This window comes from Meles meles, chromosome 7 (genome assembly GCF_922984935.1).
Source record: "Meles meles chromosome 7, mMelMel3.1 paternal haplotype, whole genome shotgun sequence".
In the NCBI taxonomy this organism is placed as follows: Eukaryota; Metazoa; Chordata; class Mammalia; order Carnivora; family Mustelidae; genus Meles; species Meles meles.
In genome coordinates this window covers 75,396,320-75,412,502 of record NC_060072.1, presented here as the reverse complement: position 1 = coordinate 75,412,502, position 16,183 = coordinate 75,396,320, and the positions used below count along the sequence as shown (strand labels likewise).

At 36.9% G+C, this 16,183-nt stretch overlaps 1 protein-coding gene across 6 annotated transcripts in view; it reads right to left on the bottom strand.

Moving 5' to 3' along the window:
* Positions 1-1,576: 1,576 nt before the first annotated feature.
* The window catches only part of FGD4 (FYVE, RhoGEF and PH domain containing 4), a 207,371-nt gene continuing 192,764 nt past the window's right edge, over positions 1,577-16,183 (bottom strand). For all 6 annotated transcript variants that reach the window (XM_046011404.1, XM_046011405.1, XM_046011407.1 and 3 more), the window contains 4 exons: positions 16,020-16,145; positions 11,188-11,328; positions 8,232-8,372; positions 1,577-6,846 (listed from right to left, as the gene is read on the bottom strand). In XM_046011404.1, the coding sequence (XP_045867360.1) occupies positions 6,589-6,846; positions 8,232-8,372; positions 11,188-11,328; positions 16,020-16,145 (666 nt within the window). In that variant the 3' untranslated portion in view covers positions 1,577-6,588. The remainder of the gene's footprint in view (positions 6,847-8,231; positions 8,373-11,187; positions 11,329-16,019; positions 16,146-16,183) is intronic.

The following is a 16,183-nucleotide window of genomic DNA, read 5'->3' as shown; positions in this document are numbered from 1 at the left end:
TCCCCCCATGATTCCCACGTATATTAGTCTGAGAAGTTCTGAATTATGCCACACTGGATCTCTTCGCCATATTTCTACTCTGGTATAAGGTGGACTTAAACACGTCATATTGGTAAGCCAAGGACAACTTTCAAGAAACTCTTCAGCTGATGCTAATTGCTTTTTTTTAAGTTAATATTTTATTTATTCATGAGATAAAGAGGGAGGGAGAGAGGCAGAGGGAGAAGCAGACTCCCCGCTGAGTAGGGAGCCCCATGTGGGACTCAATCCTAGGAGAGCTGAGCCAAAGGCAGACACTTAACTGAGGCACCCAGGCACCCTGCTAATTGCTTTAAAGAACCAATTGATAAATTAATTCATTGAGACCTCAAAACAAGGGTATTAATTTCTAAAAAGGATTATCTCTGGAAATATTTTCTCTCTTAAATCAAACTGTTCACACATTCCTTTTTGGGATATCTTTTATGTTTTAAGTCAAAAGCCAGTGAAATAACTGTATAAAACCCAGTGAAGTGTTCCATAAAATACTTAGATATATAGTGTTTTGTAGTCACCAAGTGCATTTTTCGTTTTTCTTGGAATGACTATAAGAGTTTTTTATTGGGACTCAGGTAAATTGTCTAAGATCACATAATAGTAGTAACAGCAGGACTAAGACTCAAATGCAGTTCCTCTGACTTCCATTTCCATGTCTGTTACACCAGCTAAGACTGAGCAGTGCAGGCAAACACCATAAACAATGTAGTAAAGCAGGCATTTTTCGGAGAACAGAGCAGCACTGCTTTTGTGGCTCCTGTAGACCTAATCCTGGAGTTATCACAGGGAGAAGTCCCCAGTTCTATACCTGGGGAGTCCTGGCTTCTGTCACTGCTTTATTCTTGAAAGACTTCCACAGGTTTTGGTGGGGATTGGAGGTGGGAAGGAGCATTGGCACTGTATGGGAGTAACTGTTCTGTGAGATAACCAAAATTTCTGACAACCGAGATCATTGTGAACATCTACAGTCCTAGCTGAAATGACATTTAAGTCTTTCTAATTCATTTAAGTATGTATTTATTTACAAGATACAAATGTTTAATATTTAATAGGAATTAAAGTGCTTAATTTTACAATGTTTCCAATTCTAGCCTTTATGACCAAATATACATATATTACACAATATATACACTATATGCAAGTATTTTACATTCATATAGCTAGAAAAGAATTACTTTTTGTGTACACTTTTTCACATTGGAGTTAACTCTAAAATTCTGGTAACATACCTTTTCAAACTGATCACAATTCCAAAACCCAGATAACACTTATTCAATTGTCACTCACAAAATAAAATGCTAGTTTGGTTAAAAAAAAGTTTAATATACAGACATGATTGCTAATGAATGGAGAACCCTCCCCCAAGTGATACATTCCAACATCCATATAATGTGTAATATATAACGCAATTCTGTTTTCATAATGGTCCCCAAGACTATTATGTTTCTTTCCAAACTGATATATATGTGTATATATATCTCACTCTACGTATTTGGTATTCACTTATTAAAATATGCTACAATGAGATTTCTTGATTTAATTTCTCACTAAATCTATCATAACAAATTTTAGGAAGAAGTATACCATCATGTAACTTCCAGTGACCCCAATGACTTAAAAAACTATCTTGTAGGAGCCATGTGCTAGTTCATCTCAAAACAGAGAAAAGACACCGCATTCTGCCAAACGCTCAGTCCAAAAAGTGGAAAAACCATGATTGACTTCAGAGGAATTTTTTACCTCAGTAAACAATGCAGAAAATGGCCCATAGGATGAAAGAATTTTAAGCCTAAAGGAAAAAGTAATTAATGGAGAAAGGTCTTGGTGCAACAAATCCCATCAGTGCTCAACTACAAAGACTTTTATTTTATAGTTCATATCCCTTCTGCAGTTTAAGTATTTTTTCTTTTGTCCTAACGTATACTGCTCTGATCTGGTGATCAGAAGTCTCTTTCTGTCCACTTCTCTGTTCAGTCTTGCTTATTTCAGTTCCTAATTTTTTATTCCTCTTTACCAGAACAATAAAGAAAGTAATCTTCTTCTGGAAACACACACACGGATGAATTGTACTAAAAATCCATGTAAATAATTTATGTTAAAACATTTAAATTAAAAAGAACAGTTTCTATAAAAATTTCATTCCTATGGAAAAACAACTGGAAAATCAACAATGTTTTTACATATATACATATATGCATAAATTCACAGAAAGGGTTTTAAAAGTATATCTAGTGGTCTTTATATATCCTACTCATTTTCTAAATCTGAAGAATCTATAGTAGATAGTAATACGAAAATAAAAAGCAATTTGACTCTACTAAAATTGGATGACAATGAAGAAGTAACACGATCCACTACCAGTGTCAATACAGTTCTAGAGAATAAGAACTGGTTAGCCACAGTTTTTATATTAATACATTCTTAAAGAATACAAAATCGAAGAACGAAAACATTAAGACATTCTTGCCTTTTGAATTAATTTTAGCTTATAAATACCATGTGCTTAATCTTAGACCCGCTAACATGAACATCACATGATGTAGGAAATTTTAATTAATCTTCTATTCTGCATTATACAAGGATACCTGCAAAAAATAAGACCTTTGTTCCTTAGAAGTTTATTTGCTCCTGTTGGTGCCTCTTCCTCTGGATATATCTAGTCCAGAAAGATCATTATTAGAGTTATCACAGATAATATTCTCAGAATAAGAACTTAAGGCTTTAAATATAATCATAAATGGGATCTAAACTTTGAAAGGAAACAAACGAACAAAAAACCTACCCTGTTTCCACAAAGTAGACAAGGGAAAGTCAAACAGAATTGTGAACTCACAAAACTATTTGTGATATAAGGTTTTTAGAAGGCATCAATGAATCTTTAACAACCCTGCAGTACTATGAAGTTTGTAGTTTATATACTTATGACTACGACAAGTACTCTTTTTAAAAAATCCAAATGTGTATTTATATATGGGGACAGGGCACATTTAAAAGGTTAGTTCTCGTAAAAAGTTTAGTAATTTTTTAGGTTGGAGTATTTTTTTTTTTTTTAATTGGGGTAGGTCACCCAATGAAGGTAAGTACACCAACCTGTATGCTGTATTAAACTTCACAGAAAATGAAATGTAGCTTGGTGAAGTAGTGCAGATGTGCTTAATTCTCTCACCATCCATACCCTTTGCAAAAGGAAAAATGCTTTTGACAGTTATTTCAATCCAAGGAATAATGCCCCTCCCCCTTCCCTTCCCTATACCCAGCAATTTGAGTTATAGTATCATTTCTAAAAGTTAGTTCTCTATATCCTTGTGGCTAGGGGCATTCTTATTAAAATTTCAGTATAAAAACATACCCTGAAGAATTTTATTGCTTGCATACATGATGGCATTATAGATGCCATTATTACAAAAGTGGCTGGTGGCATTTTTCATTATTGAGTCCCACATAAAACCTGGAGATAAGTCTGCACTACATTTCATACTTCATATACCAAATTGTAGACTTTCAGTAAAAGCAAAATTTAAGTTTAAAAAAATTGGAATGTTTTGTAATGAATAGCAGTTTTTATCAAAGAAGTATTTTTTAAGTTTGGAGAAAGGGCACTTTAAAGATGACTTGGAAAGCACCAGATTAGGGAAAATAAAGAATAAAACCTATATGGAATGTTGTTTTTAATTGGAAAGCAATCAATTGTTTTTTTTTTTTTTTATGTTCAATTTGTCATGCTGCTCAGGTGTCTCAGAAACCAAGACACATGATGGTTCTTGAAACCAATCACACTTTGATGTCTTTTGGTTTAGCTGGATGTTTACTAAATGCCCAATTTAGTATTCCCTTGCCTTCCTCCAAGTAAAAGCACTAGTGACTCTTTATGAGAAACAGGTAAGCCTGCCTCAATGCTTCTCTTTGTGCTTGTCTAAAGAACATGGGGTGTGCTATGAAAGATGGTAACTGGATAACCAGAAATTCTCTTCTAGTACTATTATTTCTAATTTTTTGGAAAAATTAAAGATAATGTTAAGAGCAGGACAATATTCTTTTTACGTACTCTTTTGATAATCTAAATTAAACAACATTGATATTTACTGAGCCAAAACTTGAGTGTATCCATGTTACTCCCATTGCAGGATAACAATTTATGATCGGCAAAGTAGTCTTCTCACTGTTCAAAATAGTTTTCAAAAACAATCTGGCCCATAAATCTTCTATATGTTTCCATTGCTCTATTCGCAATTTACAAAAGTCACATTCTCCTGATAATCCCTCTACGATTTTATTGCTTCTCTTTTCTGGAGATTAAGAATGCCAATACATCACCTATAGCTATAGTGTAACCATCTCAAAAGCCACCTTGAATACATACTTTGTACATACACATACACCACCTCCCCCCACAGGATTGGCAATTAGAAAAGAGAAGTAATGTAACATTTCTTTCAGTCGGTCCCTGATGTGATAGGGCTTAAGAAGCTACACCTTTATCTCTTTCTGATTCCAAATATTTGGTTTAATGTTAATGATCATGGCTGAAATTCCTTTTATGGAGGAAGGCAATCTAATTTTGTCAGCCATAATTAGTTTACCTTCACCTGGGGGGGAAGGAGAGACTTCAAATATTTCTTAAAACGACAGGCCTGAATAAATGTGTGGCTGTCTCAAATTCTGAGTGAATCCATTCTACACTTAAGGTATAATTCTCGGGGCACCTGGGTGGATCAGTGGATTAAAGCCTCTGACTTCCACTCAGGTCATGATCCCAGAGTCCTGGGATCGAGCCCCAAGTTGGGCTCTCTGCTCTGAGCGGAGCCTGCTTCCTCCTCCCTCTCTCTGCCTGCCCCTCTGCCTACTTGTGATCTCTGTCTGTCAAAGACATAAATAAAATCTTAAAAAAAGAAAAGATATAATTCTCAAAAGCCAAGATAGTGGGGTCGTTCTTATGGATTTCTAGCAGACTTAGGCATTTAAAAGTGATAATGTTTGGGGCATAACAGGGTAAATGGGTAAAAAAAAAATCTAATCTGAGAAAAAGATTAACTTAAATAGCCAACTTAATGTGAGATCTTAATCACAACCACAATATAATGAAGAGCAGCCTTTGTGATGAGAAATCATGTTTTGATTATTAAAAATTCCCCAGATGACAGGGGAAAAAATGCTCAGACTCTTTTCAAACATCTTGTACCTCCCAAACCTGCCATTAAAATATTGCTTTTCATTACTGTGTTTTCCCCTACTCTTCTTCACTGAGGTGGTTTAAAGAGTTGAGCATTAACTCCCTCTAATGTCTATCTACCTGCCCCTCAAACACAGGTTATCACATGTGAATTCCATTCCCCATCTGACGAAGGCATAGGCCCACACAGTTATCTAAGTGTTAATTATGTATAGTCCTCATTTAACCATGCTTAAAAGCCTTACGGAATAGAAAAACATTACAATAAATGTAGTTTCCATATGTCCCAGTTCTATATAAAGTCAGGTATCTTGTACAGTTTAGGTTTCTGTGAACATTTTTGCACATGCTGATATTAACTGCTGCAACAATTGCAGGACTGTGAAAGGTAAAATAACCTGTGTGACTTCGTCCACCCCAGTGGCCAAATACTCAAGACTGAAGCATTAATTAAACCCTCATTATATATTTAAATAGGTATTATTAGCACCTTCAAAGAGAGGCACTGTTTTAAAGAGGCACAGAACGAAAAAACAGTACTTTAAAAATACTGTTGGAACTAATATATCCCATGCCACATAAATTACTGCTTTTTCTTATTATAAAAATATCAATACCCTTAGATGTCAATCAGTTAAACATAAACCACCAAAAACATTTCTGAAGTTTAGAATATTGTTCAAATCCAAGATAAAACATGCTTTATATTTAAAAAATAAATTAGAAACAAATGTGAACCTAAAGCTGAAGAGAAAAGCATGTATAATATAATTATATCCATATTTAATACTATATACACATAATTGCTATATACTTGAGATAGTTTCTTCTTAGGAATATTTCTACAAAAACAAGTATTATCTTTTCTTAATAAGTTGAAAGTTTGAACATCAACAATTTGTCCTTATTTATGCAGCTTGAGCTTTATAAACTAAATTAAATAAGTTAATAGCCTAAACTATCCCTGTATTTTTTTTTAATACCATGGATCTATTTTGGCAACATGGAGGTATATCTTTCAAACTGTTACAAGTCCTACCTGTGAGGGAGAAGACGTGGAAGGACCATAGATGCAAGTGGCCTATTCTAACCTGATAGTGATAGAATCCATTGATACCATCTTCTTCAAGACAAAAGTACATATGCAAGGAATAGCTCATTTAAAAATGCTCCATTTTCACATTATTTTAAACTTTTATCGGTAGAATGGCTCTGCACATCAGTTTCACTAAGGGTACAGAAACATAGGAAAACTGTCCCCCAAAAGATGCATTTATGAGCCTATATTTTTCAACATAAAGTGCTAAGAGATGAATAAGGAGGGCTGGGAATGTCTTGGGCTGTTAATCTTGCGACCTCCATGTCATGGATGGTCCTGGAGTTCAGCATTCTAATTTTTTCTTAGGTTCAGCGTGATCATCCAAGGTGGCTGGATGCTTGTTGGGACCATCTGGTGTCTCACCTGTGACAGCTAAAAAGATGATTTTCAGCCACTTCTGTTTCAGTTCCTCACTGTCTGCAGCAAAGCTGTGCACAGACTTGGACTGGGTCAGTTTGAAACTGTGGGGCAGGTCTGCACTCTTTGGCAGATCGTCCACAACATAGCCGAGGAGTGGAATGGTGGCCTGGGCTCGGACGTCCTAAGGAAAAAACATGGGACACAGGAGTGTGAGATGTATTCACTTCTTATCCATGGCCCTTTGTGATCTGGCTCCCACTAAACTTTTCCCTATTGCTGTTCCACAAAGACTCATGCTGTGAGCTCTCTGTGGACAGAGACTGGGATCCAATGCTTAGCATACTGCCCAGACATGAGGTCACTGAAAATGTTGGCTGAGTGAATTAATGAATGAGAGCAGATACTTCAAATCAGCCAAGATTCACAGACCCTACACCCCACCCCCCTGTGAAGGAGTCCATTTAGCTCTTCATTCAGATGAAAAGGGGAAAGAATAATAGTTATCTTACTATATAAAACCACCAAATGCTAATGATGATTTGATTACCAAACAGTTTTATTTGGTGATCCTTTCATTCATGCATCAATTTGTTTATGGACAAGAAAAGGGTATAGGAAAAATAATGAAATAGAAGACAATATATACCTTGGTATTTTAAGTTTCTTTTTTTTTTTTTTAAGATTTTATTTATTTATTTGAGAGAGAGAGGGCACAAGTTGGGGGAGCAGCTGAGGGACAGCGTGAAGCAGGCTTCTGGATGAGCAGGGAGCCCAATGCAGAACTCAACCCCAGGACCCTGGGATCACGACCTGAGCCGAAGGCAGGCGCTTAACTGACTGAGCCACCCAGGTGCTAAGTTTATTTCTAAAAAAATTTTTTACCAGCCCTTAATATACATATAGGCTAAAATACAACAGGTACATTTAAGATTTTATCTATTTCCAGGTGAATGCAGGTGTTTTTCCACAGTGCCTGGTGCTGCTCGGGTTAGAAGCTAAACCTGCGTCTGTTACTCCCTCAGGTTTAGCTCAGATCCATATATACATGATTCTTAGAAATTTGTTACTGGACAATGAAAATCTGAGGTTGATTTAAATTTCCTTTCCTCTCAAATTCCTTTCTTCTTCAGGTATCCATCCATTCAGGAAAAACAAACAAACAAACAAAAAACCCCCAAACCTATAATAATTATTTCCCTTCACCAAACAGGCTCCTTCTCCTCCTTGGTTTTTCCTCTGCTTCACCCCTGCTTCCCATACGCCTTCCTAATCCAGCTCATCCTTCCTCAAATCACTGAATAGGAATGAGAGGAGGGGAGAAGGCAAATGCTGCACAGGGTGAAGAAACTATGGGCTATATCTTAAAAAAAAAAAAAAAAGGCTTAAAAAATCAGTTTAAACTTGAATTTTAGTTCCTAATTATTGTTCAATTGTAATGAAAGACAATGCAACTGTCTGAGCTCTTGTTCTGTGGAGGAGTAATGGAAGGATTTTGAGTTCAGTGTCTCTTCACCTCCATCTGTGCCCCAGGACCTCCGCCCCTTCAGAAAGATGAAGGTTAGATACCTGGGGGGCACCGTACATGTACAGCACAAGAGGGTCTTGTTTGGGGATCACACACCAAGCTTTCTGCCAAGGTTTTGACTTCTCCATATACTGAAGAAAGCTGCACACTACACTGTTTCCAGATACTTCTGCTGATTCAATCTAGAAAAATATAATGAAAGAGAGTGAGAGAGAGAGAGAGAGAACACAAAATGAACCAGGCAGAGAAGTAATTCACCTTAAGGGAATAATCATAAAGTACAATACATTCATATAAAATTTCTCTTGGGAATGTCCAAAAAGGTTCATTGGCAATGTTTATTTAAATACTCATCTAGATTTTTCATGAGCCAGGGAAAATATTTAAGTGAATTTTAACTCTTTGTAGCACCAGACCTGAAATTTAAATAAAGTTAAACATTCACTGACTGCTTGCTTTGCAGGCACATTTTTTAGTTCACTATGTGTATTATTTCATTTAATCCTTACACTGACACTAAGAAGATACCCCTTCCCTTATCTATGAGGTTCAGAGATGAAGTAACCGTCCCCAGGTCACACATTTAGGAACCAGTATGCTAGGCATTTGGGTCTGGATCCAGAACCTGCCCTTTTACCACAATGCTATTCCAGCTTCAACTGTGTAATAGTGCAAGCGCAAAAAGGCAAATACTGACCAGCAATCTTTGTCCTGGAACCTGAGATAATTTAAAGTTTTGAAAATGGCAACAACTCTTTGTAGACCTGTTTACAGTTTTCTGCTTTGTCTCCTGATACCTATATCTCTGGTTAAAAAGGGAACAAAACCCTTGGACTAAATGATAGATTTTATTATGCACATTACAGGAAACAAGTGGTTTGCTTCTATTTTCGATTGCTCTAATCGTTAGGGTAGTGCTACTCAATGCCCACCACTGAACAGTGCTGGTTCAGACTGTTTTGCTACCCCTTCAAGATAAAGCACAGAATGTAAGAGTAAGCACTTAGAAACTTTTAGAGCAACTGGACTTTGTGACAACAACGCAAGCAACATAATTACGTTACAAACATACTGAGCTGTGGTGGTTTGGAAATAAAACTGGCCCTTCATCACAGACAGTTTAAGAAGCACTGGCTGGCAAACTAGGGCCCACCAGCCCACCACCTGTTTTTGTATGGCCTATGAGCTAAGAATAGTTTTTAAGGATGAACATTTAAAATCAATTTGACGACAGCGAACACTAACTCTGGACTCCAATTAAACGAACTGCTCTCTTCCCTACTCACAAAGAATTACAGTCTTATTGCCATAGTATAAAAAGTTATACCAAGTTATTACTAAATTTTGAATTCTTTCAAAAAATTGTGAAAATTTTTTTATTTTTCTTGTTATAGAAGTAATATTCTGTTGTTCCTCTTGGCCTGAAAAGGCTAAAATAGTTTCTCTCTGACCCTTTACTGGAGAAGTTTGTTGACTTTTGGTCTAGAGCACATAACAAACTCGCTGGCATGAAGCCAGTTTCAAATACGTGTGTACATGTGTGTGCATGTGCACATATATATATTATGTTGACCTCACATTATATATTTGATTAAATGTGTTAACCTGGTAACTTGTCCTCCAAATAAAGGTTTTTTGAGAAAACTACCTAGAGTTTTTTTTATTTCATAGATACAGCCTGAAATTCATCCCTTAACACAAGGTATTTGACTCATTCTATTATGCCAGTTTCATCAGTTGCTGTGTTTAAGTCCCAAGGCTGTGTTCCTGGGAGCCAATGAAATGTGTCTCCACCTTCCTGCCAGAGAAAGCCCCATTTTGCTCTGCCTATAAGCAACATATATACCCTAGAAGGATTCAGTTTTATACTTTAAGCTTGTCAGCCTATACTTTAACCTTCAATGGACACTGAAGTTTAGGATTCTTTTTCAGTTAACAGAAATGACCTTTGTAAGCTTACACTGTATGGATGCTCAATAAATTCTTATTGATTCTCAATAAATAATGGAAATTCTTTATAAACCAAGTGTGTCTCTGACTTTAGATATATTGGAGTCTGATCATGAGCCTATTATTCTTCACAGACCTTCCAGGCTATGTTGAACTTTCTGCCACAAAGGCCTTACTACATAATTTATTCCTTACATTAATGTCTTTTGAGTGTAAAATTCATTTCAGATACAAGCTGCATTATCGTTCCCCGGCTTGGGAGGGTCTGACTTTAGTTTGAAAACATGAGTCAAATTCATTTGCAAGACATTTCAATAATATTTCAATGCAGTTACCAGATTAGTGTCACTGGTTATTAAATGATGCTTTTAATGCAATAAGTTGGTAGACATTTCCAGGTAATAAATACTTTAATATGAATTCTAATAATTTCAGACAATGGCTTTTGAAGTCAATATGATAAAATTGACAGAAAAGCTTTTCTATTAAAAAATATACTATAAAGGGGCGCCTGGGTGGCTCAGTGGGTTAAAGCCTCTGCCTTCAGCTCAGGTCATGGTCCCAGGGTCCTGGGATCGAGCCCCGTATCGGGCTCTCTGCTTGGCAGGGAGCCTGCTTCCTCCTCTCTCTCTGCCTGCCTCTCTGCCTAGTTGTGATTTCTCTCTGTCAAAGAAATAAAAATTAAAAAAAAATACTATAAGTTAGGCACTGGAAGAGACAATTAATACTCTAATATTTGACTATAGCCATCTTCACAAAAGAATATTTCACTCTCAAATGCATGTGATTAAAATACAGCACTTGTCCCTCTTCTTTCTACACAACTGAGTATGATCCCCAAATTCAGCAAGATAGGACAGAAGTATGAATCTTGCTTGTTCTTCAAATTGTTAAATATTAACATAAATAATATTTACATACATACAAATACAAATACATACATACAAAGCATAACAAAATATGCTTTTGTATTCTTCAGGGTTAAAAGACAATTCTACATTCCTTGCATAAAAATTTAAACATTAGCAAACATTTAGTGTTCCATACCTCTAAAATTCCTTTTCGTTTTTTTTCTTCACTATCTGTGAATCCACTTATTATTTGGTAACAATCTTTACAAACTTTGTTTAATTTTCCACCATCGTACTCAAGTTGAGCTTTGTAATCAGAACACTTCCAACAAACCACCTTAAATTAAAAAGAGTGAATAATCAATGATTTGAGCAATAATCTCAGTAATAATAAATAAGAAAGTTAAATATTTAACACAAACTTATACTAGACTAAGAATGCCCTATGAACATCAGGAGTATATATCTTGGTATTGTAATTCTGTTGGTGATGGGCTCTACTCGTTCATCCTTGTCTTCCTCACTCTAAAGAAGGAGATCTTCAAAGGCTTGGTCCAGACCTTTACCCTTCATACTTCTGGATGTTTCATCAATATACTCCTCAAATGAACTAATGATCTTGATCTTCCCTGCCCTCAGATCTCTCCTGACTCATTCCACCCCTCCCAACCTTTTCCCTTCTAGTGCTGCCTATTGCAGAAAATAGCACAGCCATCTAACCAATCAAGCCAAGTCAGAAACCTAGGAGTCATCGTCTTCAACATTTCCCTCTACTTTGCCCCATACAGTCACCATATTACAAAGTCCTGCTGATTCTATCTCCTGGATATTTTTTCAATCTGTCTATTTTTCTACATCTTCCTTCCATGTCCAAGATATCCATGTCATAATTTGGACTATTATAGTCTCATGACTGGTCCTTGTAGCATGCTTACTGGAATTCTCACCGGAGCATTCTCTAGCCTCTATTTTAATATCCCTCCAGGCTATTTTCCAAACAGTACCAGATGCTGTCTTAAGCATGCTAATCTGATAGGTTTCTCCTCTTTTTAAAATCCCTACAGTTTTCCTTTTGCTCTTAAAGAACAGATTTATCCCCATGGCCTACCCCTCTTCCTCTCTGTATCCCCTATGACGCAGGCTTCTTAGAGCCCCTGAGATGTCTCTCGTCTCTGCTTCAGTAAATTAACTCTTGTTTATCCTTCAAATGTTGACTCAACTCTCACTTCCTCAAGACTCCTCCAACTTCCAGAATAGAGCACTGTCTCTTGTCACTATGCTACTGAAGTTCCTTACTCTTCTTGATGCACTGATTCATTTTTAACCATATACTTGTATGATTATTCACAGTTTATGTTTGTAATCCTCACTAGGCTATAAGCTCTGTGAGAGAGTGTCCTTGTATACTTACATATGGGATGCATAAGGCATCCCATGAACATTTATAGAATGCCAATAAATGAGTACAGTGCAAATGCTTGCTATTTCTTAGGGAAAAGTATTTTGTTCTGATTATTACAGGATAACTGTTAGAAAAAAAAAACAAAAACCTCCCAGTTAAAAATAATTATCTTCTTGGCCATAGCAGCTTCTTACTGGATGTCTCCTGAGGCAAAAGAAACAAAAAATAAAAATAAACCACTGGAGACTTCATCAAAATAAAAAGCTCCACAGTGAAGGAAACAATAAAAACTAAAGGCAACTGAGTGAATGAGAGAAGATATTTGCAAATGTCATATCTGTTAAAGGATTTGTATCCAAGATGTATAAAACTTCTAAAACTCAACACCCAAAAAATGAATAATCCAATTAAAAAATGGGCATAAGACATGAACAGACATTTTTCCAAAGACATACAGATGGCCAACAGACACATGAAAAGATGCTCAACATCACTGGTCATCAGGGAAACAAATCAAAACCATGATGAGATACCACCTCACACCTGTCAGAATGGCTAACATAAACACCACAAGAAACAATAGGTGTTGGGGAGGATGTGGAGAAAGGAACCCTCTTGCACTATTGGTGGGAATGCAAACTGGTGCACCCACCGTGGGAAACAGTATGGAGGTTCCTCAAAAGTTTAAAAATAGAATTACCCTATGGCCTCACAACTATACTCAAAGATTATAAAAATACTAATTCAAACAGATACATGCATCGAATGTTTATAGCAGCATTATCTACAATAGCCAAACTATGGAAAGAGCCCAAATGTCCACTGACTGATGAATGGATAAAGATGTGGTGGCGTGTGTACGCGCATGCACATACACACACACAGGAATATTACTCAGACATCAAAAAGAATGAAACCTTGCCATTTGCAATGACATAGATGGAGCTACAGAATATTATGCTAAGCAAAAGAAGTCAGTCAGCGAAAGACAAGTATCATATGATTTCACTCATATGTGGAATTTAAGAAACAAAACAAATGAGCATAGGGAAAAAAAGAAAAAGAGGGCCACACCAAGAAACAGATCCTTAACTATAGCGAACAAACTGATCATTACCAGAGGGAGGTAGGGAGGGCATTTAACAGTGATGGGGAGTGAGGAGGGCACTTGCTGTGATGAGCACTGGGTGTTGTATGTAAGGGCTGAATCACTATATTGTGCACCTGAAACTAATGCTACACTGTATATTAACTGGAATTTAAATAAAATCTGTAAAAAAAAATTATCTTCTTGCTTCTGGAAGCATACTTTCCCCAATTCATAATAAACTATTTATGAACATGTAAATATTAGTAAAACTTTGTTTGGCTTCACAGCATGTAAATTCACGATAAAGAACTATTCATTGTTTTCTCAAAATTACAATGAAATTACTGTTGGATTTGGAATTAGACATGCCTGCATCTGCACATTCATATCAGCTACCACCTTATTTATTTCCAAGTCACATTATAGTATTTTGGTAATCCACATTCAAACACCCTTCTGTTTGTTTACTGAAGGTAAGACTACCAGTCAATACCTGAAATCATTTCAAGCAAACTCAATGACAGATCAAAAAGTCTTACCATGAGGAGGGTAAAAGTTGTTGGCTATCAAACTGAATCTGATCACAGAATTGTTTCACTGAGAGAAAACTCAGGAAAAAAAAAATGGAAGAATAAATCTGCAGTAAGAGAATAATCTAAAAGAACTATCAATACGAACTGTTTTGCACTTTAGCATACTAGTAATATATTAAATCACAGCACTACAATGCCTACCCTTCTCTGTTTGTTGCTTTTTTTTTTTTTAAAGATTTTATTTTATTTATTTGACAGTGAGAGAGAGAGATCATAAGTAGGCAGAGAGAGAGGAGGAAGCAGGCTCCCTGCGGAGCAGAGAGCCCGATGTGGGGCTCGATCCCAGGACCGTGAGATCATGACCTGAGCCGAAGGCAGCGGCTTAATCCACTGAGCCACCCAGGCGCCCCTACTTGTCGCTTTTTACAAGAAAGTATATCACCTTCAACTTGGTTTACAAGGCTATCCAAAACCTGTTGTTATCTCTTTCCTGCTTCATTTCATGCCTTCTTCTTCCTCACGCTTTCTTTTTTTTTTTAAAGATTTTATTTATTTATTTGACAGAGAGAGATCATAAGTAGGCAGAGAGGCAGGCAGAGAGAGTGAGAGGGAAGCAGGCTCCCTGCCGAGCAGAGAGCCCGATGTGGGACTCGATCCCAGGACCATGAGATGATGACCTGAGCCGAAGGCAGCGGCTTAAATCACTGAGCCACCCAGGCACCCCTTCCTCACGCTTTCTATATGAAACAACTCAAATCACTGAAAACCTGTCACCTGCCTTCTCTGGCCAGAGGTATTGAATTTTGTGAGAGAACAACCTTGCCAATAAATGGACTGAGTGTCCCTTTACATGCATAACCATAAACCTCTAATGGGCACAGAGCAGTCCACACCTGTTCCTCGGGGGGGCTCACTCCCCTGCCCAGAGACAACTATTTCATACTGAGCCCTCTTTCTTGACTCTTGCCCCCCTCCACCCTTACCCCCTTTCCTTTCAGCGGATGACTCTTCCTCATATTTCAATGACAACATATTTATCATTATGCTGAGAATTTCCTACCACAAAATCAAAAACACACCCACATTTGTACCCATCATTACCTTTCCCTTTTTTGTTATAATGCAGGGAAGTCTCCCTCTCCCAGCAGAAGTCTGAACTTCCACTTATGCTATTTACATTCTGTCTCTTGTTTTCTCAAGGACATCAACTCCTTTGGTTATTATTTACCTCTAACTGTTTCCTATGCTACAGGTCCACTTACTCATCGGGCTCCTGCCTCATGACCTCTGGCATCTCAAGAGCAGACCCAACTTTCTCCTATCTCAGGGCTTTTGACATAGAGTGCCACTCCACACCTTTCTCACCTCCCTTGGCATGGTTAGCTCCTTCTCACCCTCATCAGCTTAAATAACAACCTTCAGATAGGTCTTTATTTTTCTTTTCTTTATTATTATTTTTCTAATGGGGGACAGGGAGAGGAGAGGAGCAGAGGGAGAGGAAGAGAGAGAATCTTAAGCAGGCTCCTTGCTGGGGCGTGGAGCTGGACACAGGGCTTGATCTTATGACCTGAGGTGAAATAAATAGTCGGATGCTTAACTGAACCATCCAGGTGCCCAAGGTCTTCATTTTTCTAAGTAAAAGTGGTTTTAAGTCCTCCTCCATTAACATTCTTCTCCATTCTAACCTCTTCATTGCCTCTTTATTGTTTTTATAGTAATTTGAAATGCTTATTTGTCTATTTACTGGATTTTTGTTATTTTCTCCATTAGAATATAAGATATGTGAAGAAGGGTATCATTTTGCTTACCATTTTTCTTCAGGACCCAGCACAGTGCTTTGCACATAGCTATCACCAAAATAAGTTTATCAATTAGGTGGCTAATTAAATGATTTTTTTTTTGGCTTTTCAAACTTGATGATTATATAACACCTATCTAGTTACTAGCAACCTTATGATCACTAAGAAATCTCACTTATAAAAAAAAAAAGAAATCTCACTTACATGTCCACATGCTCGACAATGATGCCTTCTTCTTGTCAGTGCATTGAAAGACTCTTTGCATTTCATACACATTGTTACTTCGTTATCTCGGATCCATCTTGGAGCTCTTTTCCCCAGCTCAGCAGTCTAAATAGGATCGAGTTTTAACAGAAAAAGCTGTCATT